The 25,822-nt window shown below is 55.2% G+C and overlaps 1 protein-coding gene across 4 annotated transcripts in view; it reads right to left on the bottom strand.

Annotated features, from left to right (window-relative positions):
• Positions 1–25,822, bottom strand: part of FAM53B (family with sequence similarity 53 member B) — a 131,421-nt gene that overhangs the window by 47,101 nt on the left and 58,498 nt on the right. For all 4 annotated transcript variants that reach the window (XM_033420790.2, XM_033420789.2, XM_004265922.4 and 1 more), the window contains 2 exons: positions 22,397–22,451; positions 7,925–8,703 (listed from right to left, as the gene is read on the bottom strand). In XM_033420790.2, coding sequence (XP_033276681.1) covers positions 7,925–8,703; positions 22,397–22,451 — 834 coding nt within the window. The remainder of the gene's footprint in view (positions 1–7,924; positions 8,704–22,396; positions 22,452–25,822) is intronic.

The following is a 25,822-nucleotide window of genomic DNA, read 5'->3' on the forward strand; positions in this document are numbered from 1 at the left end:
GACCCCGCTCCGTGCTTCCCTGTCTCCGGCCCTCCCAGGGGCAGACCCACAGGCTCACCGAGGGCTTGGAGCTCCTTCCGGGGAGGCGTTATCCCGCCAGCCCCAGTAAGGACGCAGGGACAAGACAGGGAGTGCTGAAATCCTTCCGGGTTTCTCTCAAGCGGCCCCTTGCCCTGCATCCTTCCAGGCTGGGCTGAGGTCACTGCGCTCTGTTAGTGGATTCACAAAGGCCACTGCAGCCCCCTCATTTTCCAGAGACTCTGTCTCAGCTGATGTAAACAGACCAGATGCGGCACAGCCTCGACACGACCCAGTGAGACAAGCCTTCAGAGCTGTGAGAGCATCCTCCTGCGGCCCTGAGCTGCCCCGCATTCTCCAGCCAAGTCCAGAATAGGGGACCCAGTTTCAAGGGGACAAGGACGGAGAAGCTTCAGCAAAGGAGTCGGAGGCTTGGAGGCGGGCGTGACGAGAAAGGGTAGGAATCGGTTTCCTCAGGGTGGGAAAGGGCAGCCTGGGCCGGCAAAGCACTGATACATAAGGGTTTGGGGGCGGGATGGGCTCAAGGACACTTGTGGAAACAAAACGAATCATGGTGATCAGCTATACTTCACTTCTACTGAGAACAGATCATGAAGAAATACAGCCAAAGTGAGGGCTGCAGGTGAGATAACAAAAGGGACTTACGATCAGCAAACTCTAAACACGATAGCTTAAAGACAGTTATCTCTGGGGATTAGGGTGACTGACTCTCGGCCCAGTGAGGTCTGTGACTTGGAAGCTAATGACAAGATCAACGCCCTGGCTGGGCCTGTTGGTCGCGCCTCCAGAACATTTCAGCCCCTAACAGGAATCAGCGTGGCCCCCGCCCTGGTCTAGCCCACGGTCCTCTCTGCCAACAGCTCCCTGCCTCCCCCACCCCTCAGTCCATGCTGCTCCCCGCAGCCAGGAGCGTGAGGGCGGGGCTGTCACTCCCCTGCTTAAAACTCTCCGATGCTTCCCCCTGCGCTCAGAATAAAAGACAAACATCTTCAGAGGACCTACAGAGAAGGCCCTGCACTCGGGTCCCCTGCCCCCATCATCCGCTCTGCTCCAGCCACACGGGGCTCCTCCCAGCCCCCTCCTGACTCCGACCTTGGCGCACACACTCGTGCAAGCCCCCGTAGCCACCCCACCTGCACTCTTCCAGGGCCGCCTCAGGGCTTATTTCCATGGTCACACGATTCTAAGGCACTGTGAGAACACTCTGGAAGCCGGGCCTCTTTTAAATGCTACCGGGGACCACAGATGCCCAATGCACACAGCAGGTGGACAGGGCACTGACAGCCACACTGAGTTCCTGGCCATTCACTCTGCCGCCCAACACAAGACTTCAGCAGGGACGCGGAACCACCATGCGTGGGGACTTGCCTTGGAAACAACCAACACAACATAGTAGACGTTTTCCAGACGTTCCGCACAAAGCAGGGCCGGAGATGTCCTCAGATGCGCCTCCCACAGGCCCACAGGCTGTGGGCTCCTGGAGCAGGGCGTCCGCCTCCTGCCTCCATGTCTGGCACGGGAAAGCAGGGCCTAGCCAATCGCGGGTGCCCCAAGCTCATGCGGGGAGCTGGAGGGGCTCCCACCTGGGCACCTGGGTTATGAAGCAGAGGCCCCATCCAGAAAGCCCTGGGCACCCCCAGAGCTCTGTTGCCTCAAGCACCCTTCGGCTCAGAGAGGTTCTCAATTAAAGCATGGAAAATCACCAAGTGGCGTTAAAAGCTGCCTCCCTGGCATGTCCCCAGTTGAACTCCTTCTATTTTTCTTTTCCCCAGGAGATCAAAGCTATTGTGTCAACACTCGGCCCTGATCCGAGTGACCTTAAGCAGATTGCTTATGCAACCTGGTGGCTGTGCCTGGGACACAAGGAAGGATCCAGGGGTCTGAATAGGGGTTTCCTCAAATTATGAGACCCCCATCAGGGGTTCTGTGGTGTTTCTGAGAGGAAGGAAGGACTAGAGAGAGCTGAAACTATTCTCCCGCCCCGGCCCTGCCCTGCTCCACGGCTGCAGGATCACGACACCCCTGTGCCAGAAGCAGCAAGCCCAGCTGGCCGCTGGAGCCCATGAGACAGGCCGCAGGGTGCGGCTCTGACGCGAAAGCATCGTCCCTGGCTGGATGCACGCCACGTGAGTCCTGCCCACGCCCATGAGAAACAGGAACTGTCATTCCCATTTTACAGACGAGAACATGGAGGCTTACAGAGGGTGACCTGCCCAAGGGCACACAGCTCAAAACAGTAGCAGAGTGGGGAACTGAGCCCCACCTGACACCAGAGCTCACACTTTCTCCTCTACGCCGCCCTCTGTGTCCCGCGAGTGTCAGCTACCTGGAAGGGGCACCTGGGGGCAGATCACAGCACAGGAGGAGCACTGAACCCGGTCTTCCCAGCCTCCTCAGGAGCCGCGTGGCTTTGCGCAAGTCACCAACTGTCCCGGACTCTCGAGTGAGGGGTGAACAAGAGCAGAGGTGGCGGAGCACTTAGCAATGGCCGCCAAGGTCACGGAGGGGAAGATTCTAGACGTCCTCTGAGTTCAACCAGAAGGACCACCGCAACTGACCAGCAATGTCTGTCAAGAGCATGGAAGGAGCTGCCACCCTTGGCATCCACTGCTCTGATGGCCTGGGTCTTAAAGGCTCTCTTCCTCTGTTCAAGCCCATCCTGTTTCCTCACAGGAAGCAACTACTCCCATGTGCCCACAGTGGTTTTGCCTTTACTTTTATTTAGCATTTATGTCATCCCAGTTGGAATCCCAGGGCTTTCCATGACTATTCCTCAAAGATCTTAACACCCATCCGCATTCTGTGCTGTGAAGGGCGACCCACCTCTGAACTCCTCTGCTTGCTGTCAGCACAGTTCCCCAGGCCAGCAGGAAGGATGCTAAGGGTGCAAAGGGTCAGGAAACTGGAGCCAGTGAGGTGACCGGCCGCTGGCAGAGGGGACAGAAGGCCACAGAGGCTCAGGCAAGCCAGGCCTGAGCCCAGGACTGAGCCAAGAGAAAGCACAGCTGGCCTGCAGCTGCCAGGGCTGCCGGAGTGCGGCCAGTGGTGTGAGGGCCACCCCTCGTTAAAGGCAGGCCCCACCAGCACACTGGCCAGAGCGGGAGGCTGACCAGAGGGGGCCTCACCCAGGGACGACCCTGCCAGCAAAGAGGCACGAATTACCGATGAGTGTCTGCGAGAAGCCCTCCGCCGACTTCCCCCACCAACCCCTCACCCTTCAGAGCCCACGCGGCCCTGGCCAACCTCCTCTCCTGGACTCGTCCGCAGGACCACGGCTCTCAGCGTAGTTTCTACCTCATGCTTCTTTCCTACCCCAAACTGCCCCCGGCCAGCTTTCACCGGCCCCTCCAACATCTGCTAACACAACAGTTGCTGCCTGTTCCGAGGCCTGCTCTGGGAGCTTCGGGGGCTCAGTGTGTGGGCAGCTGCAATCAATCAAACCTCTGTTCCAGCATCCTGACCCCTCCTCACAAACGTCTCCCTTCTGTTGGAAGCACTGCTGAGAAATACAATTTGTTGCTCTTTCAAGCTGACCAGCTTGGAGTTAAAAATACAGCAAGGCCTATGACACCCCGGGCATGGCGTTCAGCGGGTAATCCTTGACTGTCGTTTTGCTGAAATCTTTGCTCATCACACGTGCGATCCATGTCTAAATGGCCACGCACAGCCCAGGTCTCACCGGGAGTCAACCGATGCTTGGTGGTCAAACCAGGTCTCCAAAAAGCAGTAATAAATAATGTCAGCACAAGTCCCGCTAATAAACAACTCACAGGCTCAGGCTGGGCCCTGCCCTCAATGGCGCACGCTGTCACTCTGCAAAGAGGAGGCTGCAGCTTCACATAAAACACCAGGCGGAAGGCACCTCAACAGACCACGTGAGGAAAGCTGCGTGGGGAGGGCAGCAGGACCAGCCCTGGCGCGCACGAGGCAAGACTGACCACCGGGCCACCTTTGAGCATCTGGCTCTGTGGAACGAGCGGCTGCAGTCACGGTTACAGGGAGGGAGGGCCTTTCAGGGCCAGGTCCTTGCGCCATCCCTCCCCGAGGGGGCCTCCTCTCTACAGTCGCCCTCCCTCACTCAGGACCCAGCTCCCTGCCTGAGAGCCGGGCACTCAGGCTTTAAGAAGCGAAGACAATCTGAACACAATTCTCACCAACCCCCTCCCCCACTGCTGCGAAGGACAAGAGCCACCGCTGCTGCCAGCTGGGAGCTGTGCCCGGAGACCTGACTGGGAGGGCAGGGCACCTGCAGGGGCGTCGGGTGGGCTCCTGGGGTCCCTTCCATCCTGGTACCACGGGTGACAGACATGAGACAAGAACGCTCACACATGCCAGCCTCCTCTGGCAGGTGGCGATTCTGATTCTCTCCCCATTTCACAACCCCCAGCTCCAAAACATGGAGTTTACCGCAGGCTGCGCAGGGCTGCAGGGCAGGCCTCCTTCCCATTTTCAAAAGAGAAGGATGAGGCAAGAACAGGAACCAGCAAGAAGAAATAAGTGGCAAGGACAGAGAAGGGGGGGTAAAATCAGAAGGAAGGAGACGTCAGATAAAGAAAAGGGGAGTCTTCAGAACGTCACCCTCTAGGCCCAGTTCTGCCTCTGGAGATGCCCAGAGCAAGCCCACGCCTTCCCGCCCAAGCCCTGCCATCACAACCACCAGCATCTGTCAGCGCTCCCTGGGCCCACATGCAGGTGACGTGTGTGTAGATAAAGACTCACACGTGTATCAAAAGATATCACAGATACACACATTTACACACAGACATCCATACACAGCTACACACATACATGCATGTGCACACACACTGACACATTTACACAGCATACACAGCACACACACACACACGCGCACATATGTGACTTCCCCTATTCCTCCCAACAGTCCTATGTTGGTGGTGGTGGCAGTGCCGGTGTTATCTGCTGCACAGAGATGTTAAGCAATTTGCCCAGGGCTGCCAGCCTCCTGCCCCATCTCTGAGGCCTTCTGATTTGTCAATGCCCCGCCCCCCCAGGTGAGGATCTAAAGGTGAACACCGTGTTCCGGAAGGGTCTGTTTCCTCAGAAGGGGCTGGGAGGGACACAGCCCAAGGTCACATCTACCTCTCAAGGCCTCAGCTTCTAGCTCAGAGCCCGTACCTCAGAGCGGTGCCCACCCCAGGGCCTCCCTGTGTGCACAAGGACCTCAGGGCGTTTGGCCTCTCCTGCCCGCCTGACTCTCCCGGGGTCCCTCCCCGGCCCCTTTTCTGTGGCAGCCTGGAGAGGCTCTGGCTACCATCTTTGCTCTGGGCATTGCTGGTGCTCACACAGACCCCAGGGAGTCCCAGCCCTGGTCAGCGCCTCTGGTGGCCGGGGTTTATCAGAGCTGCCCGTTGCTCCAAAGGTCTGACCGCAATGCACTCACTCTGTACCTTCAGCGAGTCTCTCATGCACCTGGGCCCAGAGCCCATGCACACAGGGGCTCCTTGACAATGATGCTCACGCGGAACCCCTCCCGCCAGGGAGGCGAACGTATAAAGCAAGATCAAAAGACCCACGAGAGAGAGTCTGCGATCCGGCTGCAGGAAAGGGTAGCAGGACACAGAGAGCAGCGCTGACCCTCGGCACAAGCCGGCCTTCCCATCGACGTGCAGACCCGCTCGCTTCCCGGCAGCTAAAGATGTGGGTAAGAGCACGCGGAGGCCAGGGTCTGGGGTCCTGCACCAACCGCTGCCTGGCTGCGAGCAGGTTCCCCCCACCCCCCCCACACCCCCACCCCCGCACCCTCCTGCCCAGCAACAACACCACTCACAGGGTGCCGGCTGCAGGGCCCTACATGCTCCAGGCTGCATCCAGGGCTCTTCAAATGCATAGAGGTGGCCCTAGGCCTGGCTTTCAAGGCTCCGGGAGGAGGAAGGCCCACCTCCCGAGGCCATGAATCACCTGGTGGGGGAGCCGAAGCAGGCGGCGCCCCAGGGGAAGAGGGCTGGCTGGGTCTAGAGGCTTGGTGGGGGGCGGCTCAGGGCCCATCCATCCCCAGGGCTCTGGCCGCAGCCCCTCGGCCCACACGCTTCCCAGGGGCCCCTTCTCTGCTTTCCCGGGACCCTGCCCTCTCCAGGCCTTGGCTGGGGAAAGACAGGCAGAATGAGGGCAGACCCCTCAGGACTTTGGAGGGCTGCCTGGAGCCAGTGAAGCAGTCCATACATCTGGGCACAGTCCCACGGGGCAAAATATCTTCAAATGGTTTCTACCCAAGTGAGGACGGGAAATGTCTCCAGTGATGCCAGTGGTGTTATTCCAACTTGTGGCTAGTAAAATACAATTACACCTGTACGTTGTTTTTGTTACCTATCTAGCTTATTAGCTAATAAAATAAGCTCGGCATTGAAAATTTAACTGAAGCCATTTATCGTACCCACAACTCAGGGCTCTGGGTTTCCTTCAGCAGTCACCCAAATCTGTTACCTTTCCAGCCTTTTTACCTATTTACATTTCTCCAGGAAGGAAAATTCCACCTGCCTGTCCAACTTGAATGAATGTGTTCGATCGTTGTCTAGCTTGGACACCCCTGGAGAGGCGCTGGGAGGAAGGGAAACTGACCATGAGGGCAGGGCCTGGGCTCTTGGACAAAGGTGGCCAGAAAGGCTGGACTCAGGGGTCAGGTGGGTGGTCTAGACCAGAGATACCTGCACCTCTTCTTTTGGGGGGACCTCTAGGCTTGGAGGGAGAACTAGAGGAGAAGGAAACGCCATAAACAGAAGCTGTATTTTCATTCTGAAATGAAAGGAGGCCCGGCTGAAAAAGCAGCACTGGCCACTGAAGGAAGGCAGTGGTGCCCGCCTGGGAAGGGGTGGACACGACAAGCCTGCATGCACAGACGTGGCCGTACGCTCACGAGCGAGGCCAACCTCTCAGCGCCAAGCTAGTCCCTACTCCCTCAAGCCCAGCCGTGACAGATGCTCACATAACAAGACTAGAAAAGATAATGCTCAAACCGTGGCTCTGAGCACCCGAGGAACCCCTGGACACAGAAGCTAGAGCGCCACGTTCTACCCACCACATCCATCTGTCCTCGAGTGGACAGGTGGTCACAAGGACCAAGCCTGCTCCCCGGGCCTCACTGTCACGCTCTGGTCCTTGGGACTCCGCAGTGAGAACCAAACGCAGGCAGCCCTCAGGCTTGGAGACTGTCCTGATGATGGTGTCTTAACTCCAAGTTCATCTCATTCAAACCCATACCCAAGATCGGTGTTAGCACGAGGCAGGGCTCTGAGACCCGGAGGATAAAGCACAAGCGACAGGGGTGTGTGGCCAGAGGCCTCGCCTACAGCGAACAGCAAGGATGATTACACAGGTGGCACAGAGCAGAGTGATCACAATTTCTGGATGGTCTCACACTGTTGGCAGTTGAATCAAAAGAATAAGCGCCTCCCCCCATTTCTCGTTCTTTAAAACTAACACCCACGGCACTGATCTCAGGATCAACATGATCTGAGTGACACTGAATCCCGGCCTGTGCCAGCAGTTCCTACGGCGGCTGCAGGGATGGGCCCCTGGGAGAGGCTCCAGAGAAGTACCAGGAGGGGGACCACCAGTGTCTGGTGACGCTGGACTGCCCGATGCCCCGCCTCTCGCCATCTGTCTGCTCCTGTACCGCTAGCACGTGTGCAGAGGGAAAGAGCATTTCTGATTTTAAATGGAAAGAAACAGATGTTTAAAAACAAAAAAGGGGGGGCTTGATTTCATCTTTCACTGTACAGAATTTTTTAAATGAGGAAACTAACTCACTTCCTGGGCATTTCTGACACTGGCACCCTGCAGTTGCCCGGGACGGGCCAGGAGCCATGGAGGCTCCGATGAGCACCTGGGTGCTTCTGCAGCATCTTCCAGCACCTTCTGGGGCTCTTACCTGCGCCATCTTTGCCAGGTCCAGGGAGGGCCTCTGCTCCTGTGCCTCCTCGGGGCGACGCCGCTTAACGCCGACCTTCTTGTCGTTAAGGACACACGGCTGGGAGCGGCTGCGGGAGAGCCCACTGGAGCGTCTGGCCAGCTCCGGCGTCGAGGCAGGGGTGCTGCTGGCTGAGGGGGGACAGTACTCCGCAAAGGAGAACTGCTCGTGCGAGCAGGAGAGGGACCGTTGCATGTCCAGTCGGGCCCCGCCCACGGGGCTCGGGTCAGGGCCCCAGATGTCGCCTGCCTGTCTGCAGGTGGCCGAGCCCGGCGTCCCCTGGCAGGGCTGACCGCCAGATCGGTGGTGAAGTCCCGCCTGGTCGTAGGGCGAGGAGAGCACGTTGGCGCGGGACGGGAGGCTGAAGCTGGAGCTCCTCTGCATGGTGCTGAAGCCGTTGGAGTAGCTCTGGACGCTGCCCCCGCTGTAACAGCGCCTCTTTTCAACAGGAGTCCAGACTTTGGACCCCAAGGGCCTCCACGATGTTCGGCAGCTGGACATCTCGTCGGAGAAGGACAGCGACCGGCACTGGCGCTTGCTGGGGGGCGCTGAGGGGTTCCCGCTGTGGTCACTGAGGCTGAGGTCTTTGATCAGGTTGGTGACCGCGCAGGCAGTCGCGGCCTCCCGGCGCCACAGAGCGCGGTCCTGACACTTGTCGGGCAGGCGCTCCCAGATGCCGGCGCTCGGCTGGTCGACCTGAAGAGGGTACTTCCTGTCCAGGTCTCGCCATCTGTCATTTTCTGGTTCGTAAATGACAAAGAGAAACAGGATTGGAGAAGGCCTTCGTGCCAGCCCTCTATCTCCTCACCAAGAACCCGTCTTAAACAGGATGTTAGAGCCAGAAAGGCCCTTAAAAGCCATCCAGTCCAACCTCGCTTTACAGATGAGAAACTGAGGCTCAGAGAGGGGACATGAGTCCCACGGTACTGAGTCAGAAGCAGGGCAAGGTCTAGGATCCAGGCAGCCCGCAGGACTCCTGAGACGGTTTCCTGTCCAACATACCGTACTGCCTCCCAGGAAAGTCCAAAGCACTACTGTTCACCCCAAAGGCTTCTCATTTTCTAGAAGGGAAACTGACTTGCCTCACCCCTGCCCTGGCCGGCAGCAGAGTGGGGGCAACGTGTCTGTTACGTCCCATCTTAGGGCTCTGCTTCTCTGGGGCTGGGACTCGACGCCCTGGTGGGAAGACCACAACCAAAGATGAGTCTATCAGAACTTCAGAGGGGCTGGAGGTGCTGCCAGGTTAGTGCATCTGAACTCCATCTTCAAAACACTTGCCGACAATAGAAACTGGGTATTTCATGGATTTACATCCCCTCCACCAAAATGTTCCACAACCAACAGTAGCTGCCAGTCACTGAGGACTTTCCTTGTGTTCACTTGCTCTCTGGCTGAAATCGAGGACAAAGTGGCTAAAACCTATAGAAGTCAGTCTCGGGCTGCAGAGACGTAAGGGTACAATTTCAACTTACACACTCGGGTCTCTCCATGAATGCACGGATCAACAAGCTAACCCTGCTAGGAAATGCGGGCTTTTGCACTTGAACCCTTACTTTAGAGAAATATTCAAGAATTATTTGTTATTTTTCTACTATGGAATCAGGCACTGTGCTGAGAATTTTAGGAGAACAACCTTGACACAGTTCTTGTATTCAAGTTCACAATACAAAAGCAAAGTTAAGAAATACGTTGTGCTGCCAGGGGTCAAACATGCTACCATGTTTCTATGTTTTTCTAATCTACACATATTTACAAACTCTGCAAATGTGAATATGGAGAAAAGTATGACCGAGTCAGTCAGTAGAAGGAGAGAAGTAAAATCTGAAATGACTTTCAGTAGCTATTTCACACACACTGATTCTCAGCACTGCAATCAGTTACTGCGCATCCACCGTGGGTGGTGTAACCCAGCACAGTGCCCTGCACGGCTACCACTGCTGCCCAGATGGGGAGACCCAGGCTTGGGGGGGTTGAGTAAGTGGCCCCAAGCCACACACCTAACAAGTAACGAGATGCAAGCCCAGGCTGACCCAACCCAAAGCCCTTTGCTCTTTTTGCTCCACTGCAGCACTGAGGGAACCACAAGGCAGTCTGACCTTGGCCCTGCCCTCAAGGAGTTTACTAGTCGTTCAGGATGAGCCATCACTCAGAAAATTGTGACGTCCTTGCTCCAGGCAGCAAGGACTGTAGGACCATCTTCTCTACCAGTGGCCACTTCTCAAAGGGCCCCGAGAGACACACCTGAGGGACTCACTCCATGCTGAGTGCCACAAGCAGCAACTACTGGACAGGTTCAAAGGGAATGACCAGTGAGGCCCAAAGGGAGCTTCACGAGCCAAAGGAAAAGCCAAATCAGGGCTAAATATGACGCTCCTTCCTCCAGGGCACCCTGTGCACCCATAAGACGCAGAGCCTGAGGCGCTGGGACCCTGGACAGGGGACATGGCAGGAATCGTCCAGAGGCTGTTCCCACAGGAGGGCCTTAGAAGCTGGAGAGACAGGAGAGAGATCTGCCAAGTTAGGCCAGCTGGGAACAAAGCAGGACTGACGTTAAACGTCCAGTTCATCTCATCCCTGAAATCTGCCCGGGCCCTGATACGCGGCAAGTCTCGATAAGTGTTCCTGTAACTTAATCATTACTAAAAACTGACAAATCATTACCAAAAATTATCTTTTTGCAAATAGCATTTATGTTGTTCAAAATAGGTCCTCACTACCTACCCCTCCTCAAATATTCACCATTTTTTTTTTTTTTTTTTTTTTTTTTGGCCACACCGTGCAGTACGTGGGATCTTAGTTCCCCAACCAGGGATCAAACCCGCGCCCCCTGCAGCGGGAGCACAGAATCTTACGCACTGGACCGCCAGGGAAGTCCCTCACCATTCTTTTAAAAGAGTTTCAATTTGACATTTGTCAGCAGTCGAAAGTTCAGTAAACTAATACTAGAGTCAAATTTTAAAAAATACAGACTAACCTTGACTGAGTCACGACCATCTCTGGTTTAGAAGAAGAAAAGTTATCCTCAGAAACAAGTGAAGATTTATGTATGACGATGTTCTTCAAAATGATATGAGTGATGGCAAAATGGTAAACACACCTGAAACGTCCTACAGTAGGGGGCTGGTTAAATAAAGTACCGAGGAATACCATGGAGCATGAAAAACTCAGTTTCAAAGAATATTAATGATGTGGAGAAATGCTAATGATGCAATACTAAGCGTAAAGAAAGGATACAAAACTGCAGAGACAGCGTGATTCCTATTTAGTAAAATACCTATGTTATATATATGGGAAGATAGAAAGGAAATAAACGAAAATGTTCACGGTTGACTGGCAGAGAGCTGGTTGATTTTTCTCATTTTTGTCTCCCTGGAGCTTCTACGTTTTCTATAAGGACAAACACGTGGAGGACCAGGGCCTAGGACCCCACCCTCCCCTGGGTTTGCTCCTTTGGTCTTTTAGGAAGTTCCCATCAAACAACGCTCGCCACCGACTCCCCTTTTGGGACAAGGCATTGAGGTGCCACATGGGCCACAAATGTGGTCGATGAGGAAGGAACCAAGGACCAAACCGAGGGCAGTGAGGGCCCCAAGATGGCGCCACAGTGGCCCCAACTTAAGGAGCCTAGAGCCCACGGGAGACGGTCCCTGTCCCAGGCCTTGGGAAACCTGGGAAATTTAAAAGAGATTGGTCCTATCCTCAGAAGATACCACTTTCTGTCGCATTTTTCTTTCACTGCCCTGGAGTTTTCCCCATCTCTAGGGAGATCGTGAGACAAAGGGCAAGTGGGAGCCAGTTAAGCATGAACGTCCTGTCTCTCCAGTGGCTACCTTGTGATCTTGGTGCTTCCTGACTCGGGCCTCCCTACTCCAGTCCCATTTCCTTTCTGCCCCCAGAGAACTTTCCAAGGCCCACACACGTCGTGGGCCCCGTCGACTCGTGGTCTCCCCAGTAGGCCCTGTGCTTCCAGGCACGCCGGACTTCCTGTGACAGCAGAAGTCAGACAAGAGTCAGGGAGAGCCAAGATCATCCTTGAAAACCCCTGAAACAGCCCATAAAGCCCACTCCTCCTGGTTTTGTGTACAAAGCCCTGAAGAGTACATAAAACTAAAGTTTAATGAATCGACTGCAGGAATGAGCACAGGTGACATCTCTGTGCAGTGGGGTGTGCATTCGACTTGTTTTGCGGTTTAACTATCAAATCCCCAGTGGGAACTGGGGTTGGATGGCTAACTCTCGCGTGCTCCTACCTGCCTACAGGAACTACCTGTCTCTGTTTTGAAGAGTAAGCCTCTATTGACCTTAATACATAGATGTCTTTGTCGTAGGGAGGAGTAAAAGAGTCAGTTCTCAACTCAATCCACCGGTTAAATGCGGGTACAGCACTACCGACCGCCATGGACCTGCAGCTTCCCCTCCCACATGAGTTCTTCCATGTTTTCACACCTTTGCAGAGACCTGCACCAGTCTCTTACTTCCCACTGCAGAGCCAACTCAAACATCACCTCCTCTGCAGATACGCCCTCTCATACAAGCCCTCGGGCACCTGCAGCTCTTTGCCTAGACTTTCAATCACGTGGCTCACATCAACTGAACTTTAATGATCTGTTTACGTGTCTACGTCATCTATTGAGCTAGAAGTTCTGGAGCACAGTCCCAGCATGACTCTCCCGTGCCCAGTACACAGCTTGGCACACAGCAGACCTCAGCCGGTGGTGGGTGGAAGAAGGAGGGTATGACGAAGAGCAGATAAAAGCTACAGAGCAGACCATGGTGTTCACTTGGTCTCGCTCATCCTCTGTCCCTGGCACAGGTAACCGTTCCTTGGCCAGGCAGGTCCAACCTGGGCTGTGCCTTGAACTCCCCACCCCACCGCGGCCAGGGATGGTTGTGTATGAACTAGCCAGGGCCCTGGCTGGCACCGCAATAGCTAAGATACTTTGAAAACACGAAGCCTGCCCGATACCGAGCACTGCTACTGTGTGTCAACACCAGCCAGGTGGCCACTTGTTCTGTCTGCGGAGCAGATAATATTTTAATTGTTTCTATCTTTATCGCTTCAAGAAGTACAATATAAGAAAAGTAAAAACAATCGAGGCTATGTTTAGCCCTTGTGTTTTCCCCCTTCGCTCGGGGAACAGAAGGCGATTTGTTGGGTCAGGTCACCAGACAAAAGAAACAGGAATAGAAGCTAATTTTTCATGGCAAACCGCCCTGAGCATTAGGCCCAACGTCATGGTGTACAAAAGGCCTCGGTTCGGCTCCAAGGAGAGGATACTGGACACCCCCGCCCCTCCATTCAATACCACTTCTGCACAAACAACTATAACTCTTCCAGAGGTGACAATGGCCGTGGACGTGGGGATTCCACTAAGCAGGGCTCACTTGGTATGGTGGGAAGGGTGTGGACTTGGGTTCGCGCCTCAGCTCTGCAAGGGACTTAATTAATCTCTCAGAGCCTCAGTTTCTTCATCTATAAAACGAGGGGACTGGTGATAACCACCCTGCAGAGCTATTCTGAGAGCTAACAGTTGCCTCGCACAGGGCCTGCGAGGACGGAACAGGCTCTCGAGACGGCAGCCGTGATTGTGACCACACCGCAGAAGGCTCGGGCAGTGGAGCCTCGGCCCTTCTGCAACCAGGGACCCATCTCTGTGGGGTCTGGTTGGAACGGGAACCTGGACGCTCTGCACGAGGATGTCTCAAAGTGTGGTTTCAGGACCACCTGCAGGGGCATCCTCTGGGCTGTTAAAATGCAGATTCCCAGGCCCAGATTCTGATACACAGAATCTCTAGGGGTAGAAGCCTGCATTTTAATAAACTCCCCAGGTTATTTTAACACGAAGTTGTTGAGAACCGCTGCTCCGGACTGCAGGCTACCCAGGGGCCTGGGTTCTCAAACACCTCTGCGGCAGCCCAGTCACACCATCCAGACACACCAGGAAGCTTCTGCAGGGCTGACCATCCCAGTCTCCAAAAATCTGCATTTAGAACGTCACTGAACACTGGTGTTCTGGTGTTTGTTTTGTTTGAGGCCAACAACAGAAGGTAGAATTACGGAAAAGGGTGACTCTGCCCTTCAAGTTCCTCAAGGTCCCTTTTCACAGGAGGGGGTGGGGACCCCGAGCTGCACGGCATGTTCTGGATGGAGGGCCAGTGGGAAAGGCCCGAGAGGCCCACCATTCACGCGAAGGGGATAGCGTGAGCCCCCCTCCCGCCGAGACACACCGTGGCCTAGAGCTTCTCAGGGAGGTTCCCGGCACCACGCCTCCAGCAGATGGGGCACAGCCCCGGGACACAGGCACCGGCCACTCAAGCTCTCGGCGAGACCCCTGCCTTCAACCCTCAGGGGCAGCTCCAGTTCCTTCACTTCCCTGCCGAGCTCGCCCTCACAAGGCTGAGGTCGCACACAGGAGCGGCGTAAGCGCACACGGCGCTCCTCCTACGGATGTGGGGCAAACTACGCAAAACACACGAGCCACGTAAGCATCTAGCTCTCTCGCAGACGGCCTGACTAGGTGGCCTCCACGGTGTCTGTACAAGCTGAGGCGCCACGACCGAGCCGGACACTCCCCGAGGCCGACGGGCACACACGTGGGGACGGGAGCTCAGATCCCCCAGCCGCATCACAGGCTTTGGTCCTGAAACCACCCCGTGACTAAGGAGAGCAGAAGGCTGCTGCGTGCACAGATCCAGAGCTCAAAGAAAGAAAACACCCGGAGGAACACAAATAGCATCTGACCTCAGATGTTCTTGTTTCCATTTCTGCCCTTAAACTTGAAGGGAGATTCCCAGGGGCCCAGGTTCTGAGTGGACTACAGGCCTTCTTGCGTTCAAAAGACAGAAGAGATTTACAGCCTTGGATATCTTTATCCTGTGTTTAGAGGCTGCCTTATGGTGACATAACCACAGCAGAATGTGGTTTCTAGAAAAGGTTAAACACCTGAAGCACAGATCCGAGGTACAGAAGGTTCTTGCCGCCGCCCAGGCTGGGGCAGCAGGCCTCAGTCAGATCAAGGTCGGCTGACTCATTCCTGGATTTCACACCTGTCTATTGTGCTGACACCAGTCTCCTGCCCTGCCCTGCCCTGCCCTGCCCTGCCCTGTGGGTTGGGCTGTGCTAACTTGGTCTCAGGGCTGCAAGGACTCTATGCTTGATTTGGGGGTAGAAGTTCACCAACCCTTTCAAGGGGAAACTCAAGAGAATTGAGGTGTCTCTCTGAAACCAGCTTTATTAAACCGGTCTTATGAAAAGAACACAGGTGGAAAGACATAAAGGGCAATGACATGAGCTATCCGTCAATGGCGGCATCTACTTTTAAATGAACTTTTAGAGGCCCCGGCCCACGGGTGCGCCTCTTTCCCTGTATCACCAGAATGAAGACTCAATTCAGAGCTGTGTCAGAAAGAAAAGGTTCCTGGGCTCTGCCCACCTAAGCTTCAGCCTCTGGTTGTGCCCCCTCACCTGCAATAAATCATAAAACGTCAGCGGCGTTTTGGGCTCAGGGACAACAACAGCACAGGATGCCAAGCTCCTCGGCCAAGGCCTGAGGACAAGGGACAAGGATGGCTGGGGATAACTAAAACTCCACTGGTCCCAGCAAGTGGAAGGCTGGCTCAAGGGGCGCAGGGAGATGCCCGAGAGGCTGGTGGGTTTGGAGCGGCTACCGGGGGCCCTGCCGTCACCAGCCAGGTTGGGGTGGTGCACGGCAGCTGCCACTGCTTCTGGGAAGTTTTTGCTCTCACAAAAAGAGGCCCAGTGGGATCCCCAGACAGTACAGAGGTGTAAATAAAACCCCCCAGACTGGCCACTGGGAGCGTGGGCCTCAGCCTCCCAATCTGTAGGAGGAAGTGCGGACTAGGGCCCTGTGACGGCCCCTTTCAGCTCTGAATGGACCTCCTGCTCCATCCCCGACCTCTAGAAATATGCTGGGAAAAGCTAATGGCAACAAAAACCCTGAAGAGACAGAAAGGCTGGTTTCATCCCTCTCCGTCAGATTCCCACCCCGGCTGTGGGTGTGCACAGAGCGTGCTGCCTGCGATTCATCTCTAAACCGATGTGTGCAGCAAAGCTGGGCGCCATTATGCAGACAGAAAACTGACAGCTGGCAGAACTTTTCAGGAAACTGTCGATAAATTCACATTCACTGTTAATTAACTGACACCCCATTGGGATCCTTGCTGAAGTTGGGAAAAAGCGTGAGCACATATTCCAAGCACAATACTCATCTTGTGGGGTGCCACAGTGCTCCCCGTGTGACTGGTGGGGAAACTGAACTTCAAGACAGCATCACGTCTCACCTATGGACACACAGCCAGCAAACAGCGGCCGTGCTCTTGCAGTTGGGCCAGGCTGCCTCCTAACGACCATTTCTGCACGTGGAAGGCAACCTGGCGATGCACCACACTGTGGGTGCCCAAGGCCGGTCCGGCAGCTGCCAGCCCCTGTCCTCCGGCAACTCTGGGGCCCCTCTCCAGCCCATGTCAGACCAGCACGGGTGAGAAGGCAGCCTGGGAGGCTCCCTTTTCACTGTAAACAGCCATCACGTGCCAACTACACTTTGTACCTACTTCCATTCTATACATTATTCCAGAAACACTGTCTGAAACCAATAAATGGTGCAAGGAAAAACTGAAAGCACTCTGTATGGACAAACCTTACACTATTTTAAAGATGGAAAGATCACACCCATGACCACAATAAATAAAAATAGTCATTAAAAGTAAGTTTTTAAAAATCATGCATAGGGGCTTCCCCGGTGGCGCAGTGGTTAAGAATCCACCTGCCAATGCAGGGGACACGGGTTCAAGCCTTGGTCTGGGAATATCCCACATGCCATGGAGCAACTAAGCCCGTGCGCCACAACTACTGAGCCTGCGCTCTAGAGCCCGCACGCAGCAATGAAGACCTAACGCGGCCAAAAAAAAATCATGCATATGCCCTTTTGTATATGGATATACTAGCCTATTTTGGTTAATAATCAGTTTCTTATAGGAGACCCTGGTCCAGCGATGATATGCAGCATGGCCATCTCTGAGAGACGGAAAAAGCCACAGAGACCAGAAATTCTGGCTTTGTTATCACTGTTGTTCGTTTTGTTTCAGTCATGTGTGTGTTTGTTCTCGGAAACCTGAAATGCTCAGTCTCTGAATGCTGGCTTTTTCCTGCACGGTGCAATCACATCCCACTTTCAGTGACAAACAGTGGTGGAGTGAAAAGACCAAAAGCTACCAAATCTCGAAGTGATATCTTTTCAACCTGCACAGCTCAACACAGCCAAATGATTTACCCTGTAGAAATTAGTACAGAGGGTGCCCCAGGGAGAAACCCTTTTATGCAGAGAGCAGACTTTAACAGCCACGTAATTAAACAAAGAAAATAAGGGCTTATAATTAAAATGCTGCAAACGTGAACCGGAGTGGCACAAGCGGGGCTGCTATGATATTTTTACAATTCCTTTTTATACATCATGTATGATCCTTCTGCTCAAGTTTCCTCTATGTTCTTTGCCTGTGAAGTAATTTACATTAATAAATAATTTATTACCATAACTCCTAAAGTAATTATGGGTTTCCGCCCAATTTTCTTTTTTTTTTTTTAGCATCTGAATTGTTTTGTTTTCTGTCCACTGACTTGTATTTACACAACTTTTCCCAGTGGCCTTTCGGATAATTGGTGTCTCATGCACTTTCTCACGTTATTTGATTTCCGGTCTTCTCCTGGCCTGAGCGAGGAGGAAAATGGAGTGTGTAGTGTCCAGTGTCCCTGCAACACGGAACTCATTCAAGGGGTGCAATTAGCCAAGGCGAGGGTGGTGAGTGGAGGCCCCTCTCACCCCCACCACCGCCACTTGCCCTGTTTCACCAAAAGAGATTCAACTAGTACACGTGTGACCCTGGGTTAGCGTGAAGAAGCATCTCCCACGGCAAACGCTGGAGGAGCCGGAGGGAGGGAGCCGCGCGCTGAGGCTGCCCGGGCAGCCCCCGCCTTCCCCAGCACTGAAAGGTTCTCTCGGGAGCAGCCAGGCCCCTGTCCACACCCACTAGAAATCACGGCCAGGAATGGGGGCTGGCTCGCCGCTCAGGCCAGCTAACCAGTGGGCGGGCCACACCCATGAAACTGCCACCTGACCAAGGTTTCCTGTGTCAAGAACGCAATAACCGGGCAGACATGGCTCTTCCCCAGAGAAGCTGGTTACAGAAGAAATTCCAGTTCAGCACAGGTGTGCTGAGGATGGTCTGGGAGGTGAGAAAAGAAACCAAGAGGCACAGCACCGTCTCTGCTACAAGGGGCCCTGAGGTAACCAGGCTAGGCGGGCAGCCTGATGATGGGCACCCAGCCCCGGCCTGCCGGTGGCCTGGCTCCACTCTGCCCTGCTTCTCTCATCCACACTTCATACTGCCTCTGTCCCCCCACAGCCCCACTTTGGAAAAGAACAAAACCACTTCTTTGTATGAAGTCCCCAAACTTGGGACAAGGGGCGGACAAAGTTGGGGAGGGGCCTGTAATCCAGCTCACAGTAACTGAGCATGAAGTACTTCAAAACAAAACATTGTTGTGAGGGCCGATTATATTAGTAAAGCATTTTATCTCAGTGGGTGCAGAGGAGGCTGAGCTACTTGCAAGGGTGGTTTTTTAAGAGGAAGCAAACAGGCACTCCCTACCCGAATACACTTGCCTGGTTTTTCTTAAGAACATTATGAAACTCTAACTCATCCTGGTGTCCAGCTAGGACTCTTGCATGGGGGCTTAGGAGGGAAATGCGCCGAGTCACAGGGCCAAGCTGTCCCCAGCTCTTACGCGAGAATTCCACTGATCAGGGCCAGAACGTGAGTCCTTTTTCTTCAGGAGACAGGCAGGGGGGTTTGGTGATTATAATACTATGATTTTCTTTCTTTTTTTTTTTTTTTTTGGCTGCATTGGGTCTTCATTGCTGTTCACAGGCTTTCTCTAGTTACAGCAAGCAGGGGCTACTCTTCCTTGTGGTACGCGGGCTTCTCATTGCAGTGGCTTCTCTTGTTGCAGAGCATGGGCTCTAGGCGCGTGGACTCAGTAGCTGTGGCTCATGGGCAAAGTAGTTGCCGCACGTGGGCCCTTGAGTGCACAGGCTTTGGCAGTTGTGGCGCGTGGACTCAGTAGTTGTGGCTTGCAGGCTCTAGAGCGCAGGCTCAGTAGTTGTGGGGCACGGGCTCAGTTGCTCCGTGGCATGTGGGATCTTCCCAGACCAGGGCTCGAACCCATGTCCCCTGCATTGGCTGGCAGATTCTTAACCACTGCGCCACCAGGGAAGTCCCAGTGCTATGATGTGTTATCTTTGCTGAGCACTGACCATCCCAGGAAGGGCCCAAAACCCTCTGGAAAAGTCTGGCTCGACCCACTGGGTGTCCTCTTCCCTGCTACGGAAAAGCAGGCACAGCTAGGATGAAGTCTCACTGCTACTCAGGTCACAGGGCGAGGCCACACCTCGAGTCCCAGGTTCACTGGCTGGAGCAGCCACCAGAGTCTCCACGAGCACACAGCCTGGAAGGCCTTGGACCGCTGACCTTCCCGCCTCAGCAAGTGCAGGAAAGGGATGGAGGTGGGAGGGGCTGAGCCGGCACCTCCTGGGTGCCACTGTCTCTTTAAATCCCACAAACACCTGCCACGTACCCGATGGGGAAAGTGAGGCTCAGGAAGACGTGCTACCCGCCTACGGTGCCGAGGGCCCGCTTCAGGCGCGAATCGTGGAAGTCGGCCTAATCCATGGGAATCCACTGCTCCCTGGCCTTCCTCCTCCGCCAGATAGAAACCCCCTTGAGGGCAGGGGCTGATTCACTCTATCCCCGCCCCAAGCGCCTGACACAGAGTAGGTATTCAATAAATACCTACCAGAACAAGCCACTGAAACGAACTGTGGTGAACTTTTCTAAAAGCCCTGGTAGTGCGTGCTGTCAGGTGGGTCGGGGTCTCCGGAACCAAGAAGGGGATGAGAACAGAAAGATGAGCATGTGGGAGAGAGAGAAACTGAGGAGAGGGTGGGGGTAACTGTGCAGACCCCACAGAGTGGCTGCCCCACTGCCCCTCCACTGCCTGGCAGTGCCCTAGTGCCAGCCAGCAGAGCAGGAGGGGGACAGACCCCACGGAAGGGAAGAGCCCGAGGGCGAGGGGAGCACTGCAAAGCCCTTCCTGAAGAGCCACCCGGCAACAAGAGCCCGGAGGAGCAGCGGCACAGGCCATCCTGGAAACCCCGGCCAGAGATGCCCCCCCCAGCCCCCCGCCCGCCAGCGAAAAGCAGGCCTCTGGGCTCTGCGGGCTCAGACCAGCTCTGCTGGGAATCTGGGAAAAGGCCTCTCCCCACACGCCTCTGCCTTGGTCCCTGGGCCCGAGCATCTTCCCCCGCAAGGGCGACTCTCACTCACACCCCCTCCCCAAGGAGACCAAGGCGGTCCCTTTGGGCATGGAGGCCCCCTGCAGGAGCAGGATTCTCACTTTAGGCCTCAGCCTTCTCTACCTATTGTGTATGGAGCTCACGCTGTGCCAACCTCCTCACAAACGTCTCAGAGTGCTCGAGGCGCGCCCAACGAGGCAAGTGCTGTCCTAACAGCCATTTTACAGATGAGAAAACTGAGGCTTAGAAAAGGTAAATAGTTCAGAGTGACTATGTGAGTGCCAACACCACCATCACGAACCCACAGGAGCTCCAACTTATTCTGACGCACTTGTAGCAAAGGCCAAGGAAGCCCGACGCACAACACGGCCTTGAAATAAAGACCAACATCTCCACAGTCCAGGTCACTAGTCTGGCCCAATTCAGAGCTGACGTCCTGGCTGGGCTGAGGGGTTGGCGTGCCCAGGAGCCCCTCTCTCCTTCCTGGACACGACAGAGGAAGGCAGCCCAGCCACAGCTCAACTGTGAGTCTGACCAGGAAGCAGGCAATGAGGCAGGCTTCTGGGCCATGTGGATGGGTCGCTGAGGGTTTGTCGCAAGCCGTTAACCATCACCGAGGTGTTCAGTCAAGCCCCATGTGGGGACAGGCCTCGGAAGTGTGTCACACGGGTAAACCAAGGCCAGGTGAGCTCCCTGTTTCCACTTCCTCTGGGCGGCAGCACCAAGAGGGCCACCCGGGGCTCTGCCATAGAGCTGTGGCTCATGAGTGAGAAGAAAACAATCCTCACCCACTCCGGGTCCAACTCTACCCACCTCATGAGGCCTCAGTTTCCCCAGATGTGAGTGGGCGCCCCTGCCCGCCCCCCGAAGCAGCTGCAGAGTCCAGGAGGTCCCGCATGTGAGGCGCGTGGCACAGCGCCATGCTCACTGTGACACCCCCAGCACCACCCCCATCACCCACCTATGGGAACTGAGTCTAAAGAAGAAACCGCCGTGCCCAGAGGCAAAGGGCCGAGACAAAAGGCAACGGAGACTTTACATAGTCCTGCGGAGACAAACTTGAAACCCGAAAGAGAGGACCCATCCTGGAAGCCTGGTTTACAGAAACTCATCTGGCGAGGTGTCTCCGCAGGGGGCAGGAGCCCAGGGGCGAGCGCGCAAGGAGAGACTGCCCAACCAACCGGAGCAGAGAGAAATCAATACAGTCAATACAGTCCTCTTTTTGGCCCCGTTATACAAACGGTAATTAACACTCGCGTAGGAACAGGGTACCGAGGCAACCTTTCTGGAAAGCATGTCAGAAATAGGAAGCAAGAGCCTTAAAAATGAAAATGTTCCCGCTCTCCAGCCACTCTACTCCATACCTGGGAACGATCCTAAGGAACAATCCAAAAGGTAGAGCAAGATTCAGACACTGAGTCACTGTTCAACAGAAAACAGAACGGTCCTTCTACCCAACTACCAAGAAACAGTTACATCGTTAAACACATTTTGAATCATCCACACAATGCAGTACCACAGCCTCATTAAAGTGCATGGAATGGGCAACTGTAGCGCTGCGGGGAAACGGTGGTAATTATTACTAAGCGAAAAAAGCGGAAAAAACATTTTGTAAATAATTTTGTACAATCGTATGTTCGTCATGGACTTGGCTATGTAAAAAACGCAATGGACATAAACTACACCAAAATATTAACAGTAGTTGTAACTGTGTATTGGGGCTGTGAGAGATTTTTATTTTATACGTTACACTATGGTGCATTTTCTGAATTAAAATAAAATGAACATGATTACTTTAATAATCAGACAAACTCTCAGTATCACTGTTGGAGATTAGATTCGTAAACCACACACCAGCGCCCGGCCCCTCAGTCAGCCGCAGCAGCCCCTGCACCACTCGAGCACAGCTGGGACCCGAACAGTTCAAACACACAGAAGAGAATCCCCACGGCTGCTCCTTGTGCCTGTGTCCCGCAAGTGCTTTTAGCGTCTCACCTGGAGCACTCAGGCCCTGGTGGAAGGGCTAGAGAAGGACTGACCGTTCACAGCCACCTTGGTTACTCACCCATAATTCCACAAGAGAAAAGTGTCGGTCCTTGACTCATCTTCTTTGGCGTGTGCTGAAAACAACCAGAAAAGCTATCACTCTTCAAGTCATAAGAAGCACGTTTGCACATGACCCTGCACTGATCCCTTGCTAAAGTCACAATTAAAGGGGTAACGTCAGATTAGGGAAAGGAGAAAAAAAAGTATTAAAAAAGACATCTGCCCGTAATTAGGTCTGGGCTCTCTGTCCGGAGCCTTCAGTGAGTTATGGAGTCCATCAAGTTAATGGGCTTTAAAAACACACAAGAGAGACCCGTGACTTCTGACACTAGGGGATTTTTCCATGTCAGTGATACGGAGGAGGGTGCAGAAGGAGCTGTGATGTGAACGGTTCACCCAGCTGAGCCGGAGACAGGCCTCCCCACAACCCAGGCTAGGAGGACAGGGGACCTCTTCCTGTCCATGGTGACAGGAAGAACCTTGAGTGAAGGGCCACCTCCAGAGCCCTCCCTTCGAGACACAAGGAGAACACCTCTTCCGTCTCTGTGAAGAAGCAACGGGTAAAGCTCAGGAGTGTGGCCCTGGCTCTGCAGGCTGCTGGGCAGCCAGGAGGCCCCCCGAGGCATCCTGACGAACTGAAACAGAAACTCAAAGGTTATGTTTGGCCTCAACACACAGCTACTGCTTTGGACTCCTCGGCACCGCGTTTCCACAGTGGTGTCCCTGTCTACCATGAACACTGTGCATCTGCTCTCTAACCCCACACCTAGCCTCAGCCGAACACTATGATCGTTGGGTGAAAAGCCAGTGAGGCCTAGAAGAGCCCCAAGCCCAGGCACCTGCTCCACGGCTCCACAGTAACCCGAGCGTGGACCATTCCAGGGGCTCCTTGTGCTGGCCGAGGCCCAGGTCAAGAGGCCTGTTCTGACCTCTGATGAGGAGGACACCATCTATGCCCGTCGGGGCCCCGGGAAGAAGGGTCTCACTCATTCCTGCCTTCCTTCCTTCCTCCACTCATTCAGCAAATATGTACCGGTAATTTGTTACGTGCAGGCTGTGCTGGGGTTGAGCGTGCGATGGTGAAAGAAGCTCTCGGCTCCAGAGGGGTCAGCGGTCACAGAGGGCTCTAGCTTCTGAGAGGAGCCCCAAGTGACAGGGACGTGCAAGGCTACCAGTCCAAGAAGTGGGCAGAGAGCCAGGCCCTGGCTCTTTCAGGCCTGGAAGGAGGACGGGGTGCTGACCAGGAACACCCAGCCCACCCAGATAAGAGGGTAGCCACTTTCTGGCAGCAGCTGCCCCACCCCTGTCCTCAGCTGCCCGAGTCAGGGACCTTTGCCCTTGGTCAGCAATGTGTTCATCCATCAGGTTATCAAGGGTCCGTCCTGACCAGTCTGGAACACGGAGGTGAAGGACGCCCGCCTCAGCCCTAAGGAAGCTCACACGTCACAGATGCCACAGTCACACAAACCCCTGAGCTACAGAGAGTGGGACTGGAGGGAGCAGGCCGTGGGTGCTGGGGTGCTGGAGGTCAGGGCTGGCATCCGGGGGGGCAAACAGAGCTGCTTCTAAAGGACCAGAAGGAACTTAATGGGCCGGGGGGGAAGGCGGGCAAGGCCGCCCTCCTCCAGTCCCCCTTCTTGGGTTTAAAACAACCTTATGTGTTCAGGATAGGTCCCCCTCCTGGAGTCCTCCCGGGGAAATATCTGGAAAAAGTTACAGACGGCTGCCTCTGCCTCCCTCCCAGCTCACACCAACGTCACTGAAGGGAGAGCAGGTGACAGACACTCAGAGCCCTGCCTCCGGGCAGCGCCACCTGCGGAAGCCAGACAGGCCCCACGGCCCAGAGAAGGTTCGGAGAGAGAGAAACTGGGCCTGGCTGGTGCCACAGGCTTGGCTGTTCGAGGGAAGCGGCCCCGATGCTACAGGAGCCCCAGCACAAAGTAGACACCCTCCGGGAAGCACAGACCCCGCCCCTCCCCACCCCACCGCCGCGCCTGGTGGCGAGGGCAGCCACCCAGGCTGGGAGCCCACAGACGCCCAAACCAGGACCGGGCCAGGGCAAGCAGGAGGGCGCGAGGCACAGGGGCCGCGTGTCGCTGCACTGGGGCCACCGAGGAAGGCCTGGGTTTACAGACACGGCGGGAAGCAAACTGACTGCTGACAGTCAGGGGGTCACTGCTCACCGGCCCCTCCTCCCCCGCAAGCTGCCGTGCTCTAGACAGAGGGGCAGCTGGGAGCCGGTGAGTGGGCGCCAGAGATGCTGGGAGGGTCTGTGGCCAGGGACGGGAGCCACCAGGCCAGCGCACAGGGCTCCCCCGCCCTCACTCACTCACTCATTCATTCACTTAGCGAGGACCTATCCGTGTTTGCCGCAGACGCGCTCGCCAGGCTGGAGAACACACGCTCGGAACGACTGCTTCTCATGCCCCACGCCACCCGGCTCGAGCCTCCGCCGAGGGACCAAACGAACCCCCGACCTGGTCCCCACCCTGCGCCCCGGCCCGTCCTCCATCCTCCATCCTCCACACAGACCCATGGGGACCAGGCCACGTGGCTGCTCTGCTCACAACCCTCCAACCACTCCCCACGGCAACCGGGATGAAACCCGGCTGCGCCCCCCCTCTCCGTAGCCCACCAGAGCCAAACCTCCGTCCATCCCGGCCTCACTCACGCAGCTCGGGACCGGCCCAGCTCGCTGCCGCCTCAGGGTTTTCGCTCTGTGGCTGGTTCCCGTCACGTGGCCTCCCTGGCGGCCTCCCCCCCATCCCGGCCGAAAGCTGGGGCTTTCTGGGGCTTCATTCACCAACTCCTCTCCCATACTTCTCTCAATCGCTCCAGGGAATTCTCTTCTGGTGTAAGTCAGCGGGAGACAGTCTCAGTTGCTTACAACTGAGGAACCCTGGCCAATTCCACGCCGGACTTCACGAGGCTAACGGTGAAGTGGGCCATGGCTCAGCTACTTGAAGGAACACCATGCAACTGCTCACAGTGATGTTTGCGCAGAGGCTTCTAGTGCCAGGAGGAAATATAATTTACAAGTTAAACCTGCTTAACTAAAAAGACATAAGAAAACCTGCCAAACTATGTATAGTGCAGTGTAGTCCCCCCACCCTCCCACCCCGCCTGAAATGCAGCTTTTTCCTCTTTCTTTTCCTTCATCCTCTTCATGACGCTCAATTCACACTGGCCTGTGTGTGTAGACAAATTCCATCAAAATAATTATGGAGAAATGCTGACTGATAGGACAGCAGCAATTTTAGGGTCAAACATAAGGCCTGAAATAGTCATGAGCTAACTACTTCCCCCTGGGGCTTTCTGAGTCCCGTCCATGAGCCGGGCTGGCCCTGGGCAGGCCAGAACATCACGTAGTCAACAGCTTCCCAGGGTGTTAGGCCCCAGGCACACTCTGACTGCTGGCCAGTTTCCCTGGGCCCAACAGCGAGGT

The sequence above is a fragment of the Orcinus orca genome, chromosome 14 (assembly GCF_937001465.1).
Source record: "Orcinus orca chromosome 14, mOrcOrc1.1, whole genome shotgun sequence".
Taxonomy (NCBI): domain Eukaryota; kingdom Metazoa; phylum Chordata; class Mammalia; order Artiodactyla; family Delphinidae; genus Orcinus; species Orcinus orca.